The 14,655-nt window shown below is 39.5% G+C and overlaps 1 protein-coding gene across 17 annotated transcripts in view; it reads right to left on the reverse strand.

Annotated features, from left to right (window-relative positions):
* The window catches only part of SCMH1 (Scm polycomb group protein homolog 1), a 184,610-nt gene that overhangs the window by 82,488 nt on the left and 87,467 nt on the right, over window positions 1-14,655 (reverse strand). For 14 of the 17 annotated variants that reach the window (XM_053212367.1, XM_053212361.1, XM_053212336.1 and 11 more), the window contains one exon: window positions 4,535-4,623. The exons of 2 other annotated variants lie outside the window; for them this stretch is intronic. In XM_053212367.1, coding sequence (XP_053068342.1) covers window positions 4,535-4,623 — 89 coding nt within the window. Of the gene's footprint in view, window positions 1-4,534; window positions 4,624-11,685; window positions 11,732-14,655 lie in introns of all 17 variants that reach the window. One more of the 17 variants, XM_015087450.3, reaches the window with a different exon arrangement.

A 14,655-nucleotide genomic window follows, 5' to 3' on the forward strand; every position in this document is an offset into this window, starting at 1 on the left:
ATTTAAGATCATTTCTAATTGTTCACTGTTTCAAGAGTTTCAGTGACCATTCTTGCACTTGTTCTTTTGCACACATGTGGAAGGGTTACTTTAGGGTATGTAAGTAGGAGTAGAATTGCTGGATTATAGGACAGATATATACATCCTATGCTTTGTTAAGTATTGTCAAATTGCCCTCCTAAGTGCTCGTAACATTGCTCACTCTGTCCAACGGTGTGGATCTGCAGTGTAGTTGCAAAGATAAAGTTCTCAAAAAGTGTTATACACTCTATTCTTTCTCTGGTCTTACACTCTGATCCGGCACCAATAACAGGGTCTTACTAACATGGTCTTATTAAATGGGTATCTGGTAGAAAAAGTCCCCTACTTTGTCATTTTTTAGTATGTTTTTGGCTATTCTTTCTCCCTGATCTTTCATTATGAATTTCATATGATCTTTTGTATGAAAGCTGATACCATGGAATCAGCTTTTCAAGTCCAGAGAAAACCCCTCTTTGGATTTTGAGTGGAATCCCAATGAATTTATAGATTAATTTAGAAAGAAATAACCTTTGTATAAATGATATTTAGCCTTCTCATCCATGAACATAATAGTCTTTTCCATTTAAGTATTCTTTAATGTAGATTTTTTCTTTAATATAGATTTTTAATTTTTCTTTATAAGTATCTCATGCTTTTATTAACATTTTCTAGGCATATTATTTTATTGTTATCATAAGTGCTATCTTTAAAAATTTTTAGGGGCGCCTGGGTGGCTCAGTCGGTTGAGCGTCTGGCTTCGGCTCAGGTCATGATCTCATGGTTTGCGAGTTCGAGCCCCGTGTCGGGCTTTGTGCTGACAGCTCAGAGCCTGGAGCCTGTTTCGGATTCTGTGTCTCCTTTTCTCTCTGCTCCTCCCCTGCTCGTGCTCTGTCTCTCTCTCACAAATAAATAAACATTAAAAGAAAAAAAATTTAAAAAAAATTTTTATTTTCAAGCCACTTGCTGCTGTTAAATAGAAATGCAACTGATTTATTTATTTTTCTTAAAAAAATTTAATGTTTATTTATTTCTGAGACAGAGAGAGACACAGAGACAGAGACAGTGTGAACGAGGGAGGGGCAGAGAGCAAGGGAGACACAGAATCCGAAGCAGGCTCCAGGCTCCGAGCTGTCAGCATAGAGCCTGATGCAGGGCTCAAACCCATAAACTGTGAGATCACCACCTGAGCCTAAGTCAGATGCTTAACCGACTGAGTCACCCAGGCGCCCCTGCAACTGACTCTTAAAAACTGATCAGCTTGGGGCCCCTGGGTGGCTCAGTCGGTTAAGTGTCTGACTCTTGATTTCAGCTCAGGTCATGATCTCACTGTGAGATCAAGTCCCGCATCGGGTTCTGCACTGACAGCATAGGGCCTGCTTGGAGTCTCTCTCCTTCTCTTTCTGCCCCTCCCTGGCTCACAAGTGGCACACACATGCACTCTCTCTCTCAAAACAAATAAACCTAAAAAAAAAACCAAAAAACAAAAAACTTATCAGCTGATTTAATGCCGAGTAGCTTATGCTGACTGATACACCAATTTCCTTGTCTGCTTTATTGATCAATTACTGAGTGACATATACTGAAATATTCGTCAACAACTGTGGATTTTCCAATTTGTCTAAATTCTGTCAAATTTTGCTTTCATATCTGAGGCACTGTTTTTCAGGAGCATGTACTTTTTTTTATTAGATTGTGGCCTCTTTAATGAAGTCTTTCAGCGACAAAGTCTCCTTTGCCTAATGTCAGTATAGTTAGCATAGGCTTTCTTGACAAAGATTTGCGTGGTGTGTCTTTTCCTTCCCTTTCAACATTTGGTGTATATTTTAGCAGGGTCTCTTATAAACAGCATAGAGCTAGATTTAAAAGCAATCTAATGGGTATCTGACTGAACTGATGAGTTTAACCTTTTTTGCGATAACTGAGATATTTAAATTTATTACAATTATCTTGCCTACATTTCTATGTAACTTGATTTTTCTGGGTTCCTTTTTCTCCTTTACAGTAAATTGAATTTTCTTCCCTTTTTACCCCCTCCATTGATTCAGACGTTAACCATTCTATTTAGAATCTTTTAGCAGATTGCCTTGAGACTGTAGCTGTGTAGTTGACATAATTCAGTCTAAAACTCATTATATGTACAGTCCCAAACAATCTCTACTCCTGAAATTTACCTACTCCTGAGTTAATAGGTATTTGATAATTTAGTTCCACATTGTTATTATACTTAGTTTATACAGTTACAGGCACTGCTTGCTTAGTTTTACCCACATGTTAAGCAATCTTTCCTCATCACTATTACGTCCATTCTTATTTTCTGGGTTCAATGATCCTCCTCCTGAAATAGATTTTTCAGTTGTTCTTTCAGTGGCTGAAAGTATCTACTTGTACTAGTTTGTTTGGAAATGTCTTGGTTTTGTATTTGTTCTGAAATAATAGTACAGCTAGATATAAAATTCTAGGTGGACAATAATTTTATTCTCAGTACTTGGAAGATACTGTTCTATGATCTTTTGGTTTGTACGGCTGCTGTCTGGAAATGTGCTGTCACGCTACCTGTAACCCTCTGGAAGGTACCCTGTGTGATTACTTGCTCGGATCTTTTCTCTGGACTTCAATTAATACTGTGATGTTTTAAGGTATGTATTTGCCTTTATTGCACACTCTGGAAAATTCTGTTAATATCTTCTTGAATATTCCTATTCTCTATTCTTTCTAATTAGTCTTTCCGAAGTTTGTGTTCAGCATACGTTGGACCTTCTAGTATTATTCTCCTGGTCTCTTTTCCTTAACGTTTTCTACCTCTTTATCTCTCTGTGCTGCATTCTGGGGAAATTCCTTACATACATCTTTCAGTTAATTCTTCTTTATCTAAGTCCTAGTTTCTTATATACTTACCTATTAATTTGTACTTTTAACCATTAAGTTTCATTTCAATTTTTTAAAATATTTTTAAAAATAGGGTTTTGTACATCTCTCAACTTTTAAATTCCTTCTTTTTGTTCCTTAATCATTTTCAAATACTTAATTTATAATCTCTATCTGCTATTTCTATTATCTGGAAGCCCTTTGGTTATAGCCTTACTGTTTTGTTGGGTCCACTGATGTCTCAACATGTTGGGTTTATTCTGAGAGTATTTGAGGGCTCTGGAATTCTGAACAGAATACTCCTCTTCAGTGGTGCTTCACCTTTGGGACTCCTATGGCATTGTGTTGAAAGCAACCAAACCCTCTAGAGAGACTTTGGGTTTGCTTCTGCAGGCACTCAGAAAGAGCTCCATACAGCCCTGAAGTTCCTAGACAACACATGCGGTGTATTTGGACTTGCACGGGTTAGGCTGATTTATCAGGGGCGGTCACTCCCATTTGCATCCCACTGCAGAGCTGAGGCAGACACCTTCCTCAGCAGTATTAACAGTCTTTTCACTAGGAGGGACCACCTGAGGGACCTGACCTACTTGTCTGCGTGGCAGTCTCAGGGCCCGTTTCACTGCCCTGCACAGGCCCAAGTGCTCATCTATCCTACCACGGCTGCTAAAAGACAAGATCCTTAGAAAGTGAGACTGGCAAAGCCCCTTAAGGGACCTGCAGGTACAGTACGTCACACTTAACACTGGTTCTCCTTCTTCATTCTGGCCTCTGGAGAGTTTTCTAACTTTCTGGTAGCTCAGCAAAGCATTTAAAAGAATATTTGTGGGTCTCCCTCCCCCTGCCCCACCACCAATTTGATATATTCTATAGCGAAAGGGTTTCTAGGTTGCCCAGTACACTATATTCTGGGAACCAAGGTGCTCTTAGGGTTTAGACTTAACTAGCAGCATAGGCAACTCTAGTTCAGGCCCCTTGACCTCATTAAAAGAGTTCAGCTGAGAGCAGACCAATTGCCTCATCCTTTGGGAGACAAGAAAGGATGGATACGGGTTCTACATCCCTGTTCCACCACTTACTAGCCATGTGATCTTGGGCAAGTTCTTTATTCAAAAGTATTCATTTTCTTAGCTGTTAAGTGGAAATCATAATTCTTGCTTCAGAAAGTTAACTGTGAATATTAAATGAGATGGTGTATATCAACTCCAAACATCCTGTAGACACTCAAAAAATGGTCTCCTTCCTTTCTCTCTGTTTAGCATATGGAACTTAGGGAATTCCAAGATCTGGGATAAGAGCAGCTCCATTAGATTTATATCATATTTTATGTTTTATTGATAAACACATTTTAACTTCCTAACGATCCTGTGAGGTAGACAGACTCCCACTTACAGATGAGGACAAAAGGACATAGCTTATTAATGGTGGAGCTGGGACCCAAAAACCAGAAATCCTAACTTATGGTGTAATTTCCTCCAGGGATCATTGCTGCTTCATAAGGTACTAAAAAATCCTTCCACTGAACTAGTTTCTGAGAAGGCATCCTCAGGCCATAAATATAAAGTAGACATCAGGGGCTTAGTAAATGAAAGAATGTAAGCATTTGACCTTAGCAGTCTGCAGTGGTGATATCTGAAGGACACCATACCTTGTGGAAAATCCTGATGGGAGCCATCTCTGCTCCATTTAGTGTCTTCAAAAGGAACATGGGCCAAGAAGAGGCATTCAGCCGAAATCCTGCAGCAAACATAATGGGCGACAGATAAAAAAATAGGTTTCAAAGGGACTGGTGATACCAAGTTTTCCCTTTGGAATCCAGCTACTCCTGCCCCAACCTATGCTGTGATAGTTACAGAGTCACAGACTGTTAGGAAAGGACTTACAGGTTAAATAGAAGAAATGCCTCATTAGACAGACATGGAAATGAGGCACGTGAGAGGGAATGTAACTTGCCCAAGGTAATGTTGCAAAGTAAGTAGTGGAACAAAATCCCCAACCAAGTTTTCAGGCTCTACGACAAGTATTATAAAATATGTATTATAATGTCTAAAAATCTTTCCTTGACAAGTCCAAAAGAGATGTGAGATAGGATCAACAAATACTTAGAAATGATCTAGACAGTGGGGTATGAAAGGGGATATGATAATCTCTTATGAAGAAACCAGGTACGTAACATGCTACACCCAATAAACAAGTAAATCTTTTCGGTTTATTGTAATATAAACTAACTCACTGTTTCTCTTTCTCTCACACACATGCACGTGCGCGTGTGTGCGTGCGCACACACACACGCACACGACTACAGAACGCTTTCCAATATTCATTTTTACTTAAACAATTAAGGATCAGACAATGATGATCATGGAAGGGATAATCCTATCCAAAAATATTCATTTTCCAAAAGAATAAAAAGAAGCCTAGAGAGATTAATTGTCCATTGTCGTTCAGCAAGTGAAAGCCAATAAGAATGTACCATTTAAGTAGTAAATTGTAAAAATAAGATTGTTATCGGAGTTAGGTCTTCCAGCTAGAGTTCCAAAGGCCTCCTTCAGATTTGGCTTCAACTCTCTATCCTGAGATGCCCAAATCTTGTGCTTTTTGATAGTCTCCCAATCGCCCTCAGCTTTCCTATTCTTGACAAAAGAACAGATAGGGTGCCTCAAAGCTGTAGAGCTGGAAATAACAACAACAATGACATCTGTTATTACTGACCATTTGACTAGATATTAAGCCAGTCACCTTCCACAGTCTATCTACTCAAGACAACTCAGGAAGGTAGCTACTGTCTTCCTTTTATAGACGAGAAAAGAGGTATAAAGTAAACTTATGATTTCAAAATGAGCAAATGAGAAAGACAGGATTGAAACCCAGGCAGTCTGATCCTTAAGTCCACACTGCTAACTACTATGCTAAACTATCAGCGTGCAGGTAAAATGAAAAAGGGAAGAATCAGCTTTGGGGAGTATTAATTAATAGCTATAATTAAGGGGGAGGGCATGGAGAGAGAGAGAAGAAAATGGAAATCAGAGAGTCATCACCCTGTACGATTTAAACTGTCTCAAAGCTGGCTAGGCTAAGCCAAGTTCCCCAAGGTCAGAAGATGTCTTGATAGCTCCTTCACATCAACAATGGTGACAGCGATGCGGATGCTCCTATCACTTAATCTAAAATTGCTATTGTTTACTTTTTTGCTTGCCTAGTTTTTTTCCTTTTGGAAAAATTCTATGTGATTTGGTGGGGATGTCTATCACATGACTACCAACCTGGCCATGGAATGCAAAATAATGCCATTTAAGGGCATCAGACTCCCCTACACCAAGAGTGTGTGTGTCCCCAGTTGGGTCAACTGTTTTCCGACATGACAGACACGCTGAAGAAGAGTCTTTCCCTGAGGTCATGGCTATAAGGCTGTTTGGAGGCTTGGCACTGCTACAGGGAGAACAACTGAGAATAAAGCCAACGTAGAGCAAGATGTGGGGAATCATGAGAGGGTTTACAACTCTGTGTTCAAACCCACTCAGCAGCAGGCCTTACCTTCTTGGTTATACGGTCTCAGTCATTCCTGCTTCCTCCTTTTCCTCTCCTCTAACCTATTTTGAGTTGAGTTTTTGCAATCACGGCCAAAGGATTCTTGACTACTACTTTTCCTTTGATCAGGGTAAAAGAAAAAAATAAATAAATTTCTCCAGAAACTCAGGCCCGGTCTGTGTGTGAGGAAAACAACTCTCCTTAGGTTCGTCAAGGACTGACACAAGTCAAACCTAGAGCAGATGGGCCATGAATGGTTCACTACACTTATGGGCAAGACGTGGCAAGACACAACTATTCGAGAGAAATGCTTGCTATCCCTGGTAAAAGAGAGGAGTAGAAGGAATGACTGCTCAGTCAGAACACTCAGATTCATGCCCTCAGTTCCCAGCAAGTGCCTCGCCATGTAATCACCAATTCCATTTCTTAGAAAGGGTTACTCAGGAGCTTCCATGTCACATGGAACTTAAAGAACTAAAAAATAAAAAATAAAAAAAAGTTCCCTCAGCTCTGGGAACACTTAGAGTAATATTATAATAGCTAATACGCACTGACTGCTTATTATGTATTAAATTCTCTACATGCAATTTCTTTCCGGATATTTGAAATACTACCATGAGGTACACAGTATTATTCTTCTTAGTTTGCAGATGAAATGGAAACTCAAGCATCTTGTCCAAGGTAGTAAGTGATGAAGATTCCAATAAATGGTGGTCCTACTCCAAACCTCATGGTTCTTAACTATTCCGTTTCACTACCTCCTAGCAAGCTCCTTCAAGAGTAGAAGGGCAACACAGAAATGTTACCAGCCCAAGGAATTATTAAGGTACTTTATTCCCCAGCCCCCTAAGTGAGGTGGAACCCCCCCTTCCAAATTCAAATGTATCTACAATTTGTATTGGGAAGTCATAGATAGCGTTTTAATATTGAAAGGGCCCTCAGAGACCATACAGTACAAAAATTTTATGTTGCAGATTACAAAACTTAAGTCCAGAGGGGCTAAGAAACTTATTTGTGGTCACATAAGTTGCTCTTATAGAATGAGGCTGGAGCCCTAAGCCCTCTCATCTGGTTCTCTTTCACTACACTATGCTGCTTCCAAAGAAAACATTATGCACATATGATGTTCCAGGCTCTATGTGCCAAGCACTTTAAGTGGGTTATCTCATTTAATCACTACTACAACTCTGTGAATTAGATACGAGAAACGTAGCACTGGTCCAGACACCAGCTGCCTTGACTTAAATCTAGTCTGCCACCTCCCTGATGTGTAACGTATGGCAAATTACAAAAACCTCTCTCTGGCTTTAGTTTCTTCAAAAATAAAGTGAGATAAAAATAGTAACTACCTCAATGGGTTGTTCTAAGGATTAAAATAGGTTAATACATGTGAAAGACTTAAAACACAGCTTGGTATATAATAATATATATAATAGATATAACATACACTCTGGCCATTGTAGATGGAGGGACTGAGGTTAGAGAAATTAAATAAAATATCTAAGGCCACTCTGTTAGTAAATAGCAGAGGCAGGATTTAAGACCAATTCCTCTGTCTCCAGAACCTTCATTATTAATCTGCATGTTAAGGTCTTCAGATATTTCATCACTCAGCCCTACCTTACTGTTTTTATTGGTAAAAAGAGTTTTGGGTCATCTATTGGAGAAAGAGGGAAGGGAAGAAGATTAAAAACAGTTACTTGAGGATCTCCTCCAATTAAACAATGGCCTGCTTGTGAAGAAAAGAACAGGTGTGTCAGAAATCTTGACCTCTGAAAGTGGGAGCACCTCAGTGCTTGGCCACTGGTTCTCCTCCTCTTGGTCCCCAGCCTCCCCCTGGCAAATAGGACTGCCAATTTATATCTCCAGCTCAAACCTCTGCCTTGAGTTTCATGCTTGTATTTCCATCTGCCTTTTTCTGTAAGTCCACTTGGATGCTAGGAGGCCTCAAGATGAGTAAGTCTCAAGCAGAACTCTGGATTTTGCTGCCTGCCCCCAACTTGCTCTTTTCTCCAGTATCTCAGCTCACTTAATGACACCACTTATTAAAACCCAGGTGCTCAGATCAAAATGCCTAGAAGCCACCTGTGATTCCTCCCTTCCTAGCACCCCTCAAATACAATTCGTCAGCAAGGCTTGATGGCACACGCATCTAATAATATACCCTGAATCAAACCATTTCTCGCCATTTGAGATTTCTCACCCACCAGTGACTGCCCTGATCTAAGGCACAGTCACACTCTGCCTCGAATGCTCAGCAGCCTTCTAGCAGACTGTCTCTACTTTCGCCTCCCTACTGTCTGTTCTCCACATAACAGCCAGAATGATAGGTTTGCATGTTTTTTTAAATATAAATCAGGCCACATCACTGTTGTGCTTACATCCCATACACAACACAAATCTAGTCTTTAGGCATGTTAACAAAGCTCATGCGGTCTGGAATGAACTTACTTCTCATAACTCATCTGCCCCTCATTCACTCGTCTTTCTGTTCCTGAAACACACCAAGCTGTGTCCCTCTGCCTCAAAGACTCCCCCCTTTTCTCAAATCTTTGTTAGTTCTTTGCTGAAATATCATCTCCTCAGAGAGGTGTTCCTAGACCATCCTACCTAAAACAGCCTCCTAAATCCTGCTCCCTTCTTATTTATATATATTTTTAAGTAGGCTTCATGCCCAACATGGAGCCCAAGGTGGGGCTTGAACTCATGAACCTGAGATCAAGACCTGAGCTGAGATCAAGAGTCGGACACTTAACTGACTGAACCACCCAGGCACCCCCTGATCCCTTATTTATCCTTAGCTCTTATCATTGCCTGAATTTTCTCTCTTTTTTCCTTGTAATGTGTATGTCTTTTCCAACTAGAATTTAATTTCCGTGAGAGTTTTATTGAACAAAGGAAAAATCTCCACTTATTAAACAGGTACCAAGACTTGCTGGATACTTTATTATGTTATTCCACTTAATACTCAAAAACCAGGTATGGCAGAGTTTATGAAGGATCTGGCAGGCGACTGAAATTCAACGTTAAAAGTCAAGGTAGATTAATTTACCAATGGCCACATAACTAAACTTGTAAGTGGCTGAGCTAATATTACAAAGTCAGGTCTCTTTAATTCTAAACCCAGGCATGCTGCGAGTTTTCTGTGCTTACCTAGGATTTCTTTAAAAATATTTATATGGAACCAGTTATAAAGAGCTTCCAGATATTCCCAAGACTGTGGGATTACTGAAGAAGTTAGGATTCATTTGTTTAACCTTGACCTGAGGAAGCTCTGGAACGAGATGTAGATCAGCAGGTCTAGAATTGAATCAGAGCTCATGCCCTCTGGTGGCAAGTAACAGAATAGCACTCACACCAGGAACCACATGGTTGCACTCCCCACCCCACCATTCATTGTCCCATATGATAATTCAAAGCTTTGTGAAGTTATTAGACTCTGTGGCCGTCAAGATGATTCCAAACTCATTCTCTTCTCCCAGAGGAGCTTTACATACATGTACATCCGCAAATACATGTACAGAAATATGCCACTAAGTCACTGTACAATCCTGGACAACTCACTTCCCTTTCCCTGTTTCTGTATTTGTCAGATGAGGACACTGAACTAAAGCCAGGCTTCCAAACTGCGCTGAGTACACTATCTCAGTTTTACCCCATGCATGAAAGAACACACAAGTGAAACTGGCAGAGAGGTGCTGAACACACGGTCTTCCCCGAGGAAGAAGTGAATACCCAACCTGACCATTTGGGGAGATTGGATTCCTTATAGTTCTCATAGGACTCCATCCCCAAGTCACTGTTACAACCCCATATACACACTCAAACTCAAGTTAATTCAGATTAATTTAATGGGTGGTTGTGACTAATCTTGAGATGATATATGTATGCATGGGTCTGGCAGGGTCCTTGCTGTAGAGAAGAAGGAGTTTAATGAATACTTAAAAAAAATTTTTTTTAACATTTATTTATTTTTGAGAGACAGAGACAGAGCATGAGCAAGGGAGGGGCAGAGAGAGAGGGAGACACAGAATCGGAAGCAGGCTCCAGGCTCTTAGCTGTCAGCACAGAGCCTGATGTGGGGCTTGAACTCATGAACCATGAGATCATGACCTGAGCCAAAGTTGGATTCATAACCAACTGAGCCACCCAGGTGCCCCTAATGAATACTTTTAAAATTATCTCTGCAAAATAAGCATTTAAGACACCAACAGTTAAAGTAATCTCTCTCTAAGATTTTGGGTTATTTCCACCCCCACAAGTTTCTTTATTTTTATTTATTTAAAAAAAATTTTTTTTAATGTTTATTTCCTTTTGAGACAGAGCGCGAGGGAGGGGCAGAGAGAGAGGGAGACACATCATCTGAAACAGGCTCCAGGCTCTGAGCTGGCAACACAGAACCCAATGCGGGACTCGAACCCACGAACCGTGAGATCATGACCTGAACCGAAGTCTGACTCTCAACTGACTGAGCCACCCAGGCGCCCCACCCCCACAGGTTTCTATAAAGAGCTTATATTTCTGTGATAAATGAGACGTTTATCTTTTTAAATCCCCCTTTCTACTGACAGGCCCTGGAGGCTACTTAGCAAATGAAAAGACAGATCAGTGACAGGAATATACAAAGGGTTCCTTTCAAGTCAAGGTACCACATATACCCACCCCAGAGCATGTGACCAAGTTTGCTGACCAGGCACTTTGTGCTGGGATCCTGACACACTTGACTAGGAGCCTCACCAGAAACCAGGTTCTGTTTTAGACCAGGAACAATCCAACATGGACACTGGGATCCCCTGGGGAGCATTAAAGAATACATTGGTCCCAACCCCAGAAATTCAGATTTAACTGATCTGAGGAAAGGCCTACGCACTGAAAATTTTAAGAGCTCTCTGGGTGATTCTAACTGGCAGCCAAGTTTGAGAACCAGTGATCCAGACAGTCTTTTTTTTTTTTTTTTCAGAAGAAGTAATCACAGTCTTGAGTAGTAGAATAGGTTAGTAAAACAACAGGGTGTGAGGAAAAGGCTGGCAGCATTGAGATAATAATGTCACCTGAAAATCATTCTACCTTTCCACCTTTCCCCCTGGAAGACTCTGGCAGGGGGGTACGAATGTTCCTATGTGAACAGAACACACACACATACACACAAAAACCATACAAGATTTTACAGGAGAAGAAGGCTCTTCTAGAGCAATATTTCCCAAATATAGACCAATTTCATTAGAGTCTCGGGAGAGTCATTTTACCATGCAGAATCCCAAGCCCCATTACCTAGAGATTCTGATTCAGCAACTCTGGGGAGAGGTCCAGAGGAGGCCTGGGGAACATGAACACACACACATATATATGTATAATTATGTACATAATTTATTTAAACTTTATTTTGAAAAATCTTAAACCTAGAGAAAAGTAGCAAAAACAGTACATGAACAACTATGTATCCTTCACCCAGATTCAACAACTAATAACATTTCACCATATTTGCTTTCCATCTATCTACACACACTTTTTCCTCTGAACTATGAGAAAGTCAGAAACATAGTGACACTTCACCCCTAAATATACATCAGTACATTTGTCCTCAGAACAAGGACGTTCTCCTTTAAAACTGTAATACTGTCATTCCCAAGAAATTTAATTTAAAATATCCTCAACTGTCCCCCAAATGTCCTTTATAGCAGTTGAATTTTTTAAGTACAGGAGCGGAACGAGAATTACATATTGTATTTGGTTGTCCTGTTTCTTTGGCCTCCTTTAATCTAGGCCAACCCTGTTGTCTTTTGCTGGTTTTTCATGAAACTGATATTTTTGAAGACTGTGGGCTAGCTGTTTAATAGAATATCCCACAATTTGGATTTTTTTTTCTGATTGTTTCCTTATGATTACATTCATGCTAAACAGTTCTGACAAAAATACAAGTGATGTTGAGTACTTCTCACTTCATTACTTTAAGAAGCACATATGTGGTTTATCTAATTATCGATGATACTGAATTTGATCACTTGTTAAGGAGTGACTGACAGACTTCTCCATTATAATTTCCCTTTGTAATTAATAGGAAACATTGAGACTACGTGGATACCCTATTCTCCAATAAGCTTTTTTACCCTGTGGTTTTAGCACTCACTGATTATCCTTGCCTGAATCAATTAAAATGGTGGTTGCAAAATGGTAATTTTCCATCATTCTCTCTATACTTACTAGCTGACATTCTGCAATTAGACCTTTCCCTGCAACTCTAAAGTTTTTTATGTGTATCACTAGGGACCTATGGATGCCAATACCATTGTTCTCTTGTTTTCATTATTCTGTTTGTTACTCTTATTGTTCCAGTTTTGGCTGATCAGAGCCCCTTCAAGCTGGCTCCTGTGTCCTTCTGATATGTTTCTGTTCTTTAAGACTTCTTTTCTTTCTGGCATAATAGAATGTTCCAAATTCACCTTACATTTTCTCTTCTGCTCAGCCCTGGAATCAGTCATTTCTCCAAGGAGCCATGATTCCTTTTAGTGGAGAATGGGATTTAGAAACCACATTGCTACTGAGGTGTCATTACTTTTAGGCCTTTTCAATGAACAGAACTTATATCATTATAATACAAATATATATACATATACATACATATGTATATGTTTATGTGTATGTGTGTGTGTGTGTGTGTGTGTGTATATATATATAAATAATTATATACACTTTTTAAAGTTAAGAGTTCATAATAGATACCTCCAATTCAAATTCTATACTACAGGGTTCATCTTCCCCCATCCTATATTTGTATCTTCTTTACTCACTTGCCCTATCCTCAATACACGCAAAATAGCTTCAGATTAAGGTAAAACTACTAACATTGTTAATAAAACATCAGGATTTATTTGAAGTTCCATTTTTTCTTTGAAGTGTGTCCCAATGTTATGATATCCATTTGATACATAGTTCAGTTTGTTTCTGTTTGTAATCAATTTCAGAATATGATTTGTTCTTTTCTCTGGTTTAGTTTTATTTTTAAAGTAAAACATTTACATAATGCAAAAGTCAAGAGAATATAAAAGAGTATTCTCAGAGAAGTCTCACTCTCATTGCTATACTTTCCACACTATTCCTAGATACTCTCAATAGGTGACCTTTTCCTTATTTTCTGGTTTAACATTCCTGTGTTTCTTCTCATAAAAATAAGTATATAAAATATGTAATTTCATGTATATTATAAAACGTGTGTGTGTGTACATATTTCCCCTTCTCTTTCTCAAAAGTAAGTGGTATTAAGTACATTCACATTGTTGTGCAACCATCACCACCATCCATCTCCAGAACTTTTTCATCTTCCCCAAGTGAACTCTGTACCCATTAAACAGTAATCTGCCATTCCTCCCTCCCCACCAGCTCCTGACAACCACCATTGTTTTCTGTCTCTATAAGTTTGCCTGTATTATGTATCTCCTATAAGTGGGATCATACAGTGTCTGTCCTCTTGCAACTGGCTTATTTCACTTAGCATAATGTCTTCAAGATTCATCTACATTGTCACACGGGGTAGAATCTCCTTCCTTTTTAAGGTTCAGTAATATTCTGTTGTATGCATATACTACATTTTGTTGACCCATTCTTCCACAGATAGACACTTCGGTTGCTTCAACCTTTTGGCTATTGTGAATAATGCTGCTAAACATAGGTATACTAATATCTGCTTGAATCCCTACTTTTAATTGTTTTGTCTATATACCCAGAAGTGGAAATGATGAATCATATGGTAATTCTATTTTTAACTTAAAAAAAATTTTTTTAATGTTTATTTATTATTGAAAGACAGAGAGAGACAGAGTGTGAGCAGGGGAGGGGCAGAGAGAGAGGGAGACACAGAATCCGAAGCAGGCTCCAGGCTCTGAGCTGTCAGCACAGAGCCAGACGTGGGGCTCGAACTCATGGACCGTGAGATCATGACCTGCGCTGAAGTCAGACACTTAACTGACTGAGCCACCCAGGCGCCCCTATAAGTATATCTTTATGCCAGTACTACATGTCTTATTGTTGCTCTGTAGTAAGTTTTGAAATCAGGAAATGTTGAGTCTTTAGTAGTGTGCTAATTTTCGTCAAAGGTCAGACGACTTTCTTCCTTATAGCTATCTTTTTTGTTTGTTTTTGTTTTTTTTTTAAGTTTATTTAGAGAGAGAAAGAGTACATGAGAGCATGAGCCGGGAGGAAGAGGAGGGGAGAGGGAGAGGGAGAGGGAGAGGGAGAGGGAGAGGG

This window comes from Acinonyx jubatus, chromosome C1 (assembly GCF_027475565.1).
Source record: "Acinonyx jubatus isolate Ajub_Pintada_27869175 chromosome C1, VMU_Ajub_asm_v1.0, whole genome shotgun sequence".
Classification (NCBI taxonomy): Eukaryota; Metazoa; Chordata; class Mammalia; order Carnivora; family Felidae; genus Acinonyx; species Acinonyx jubatus.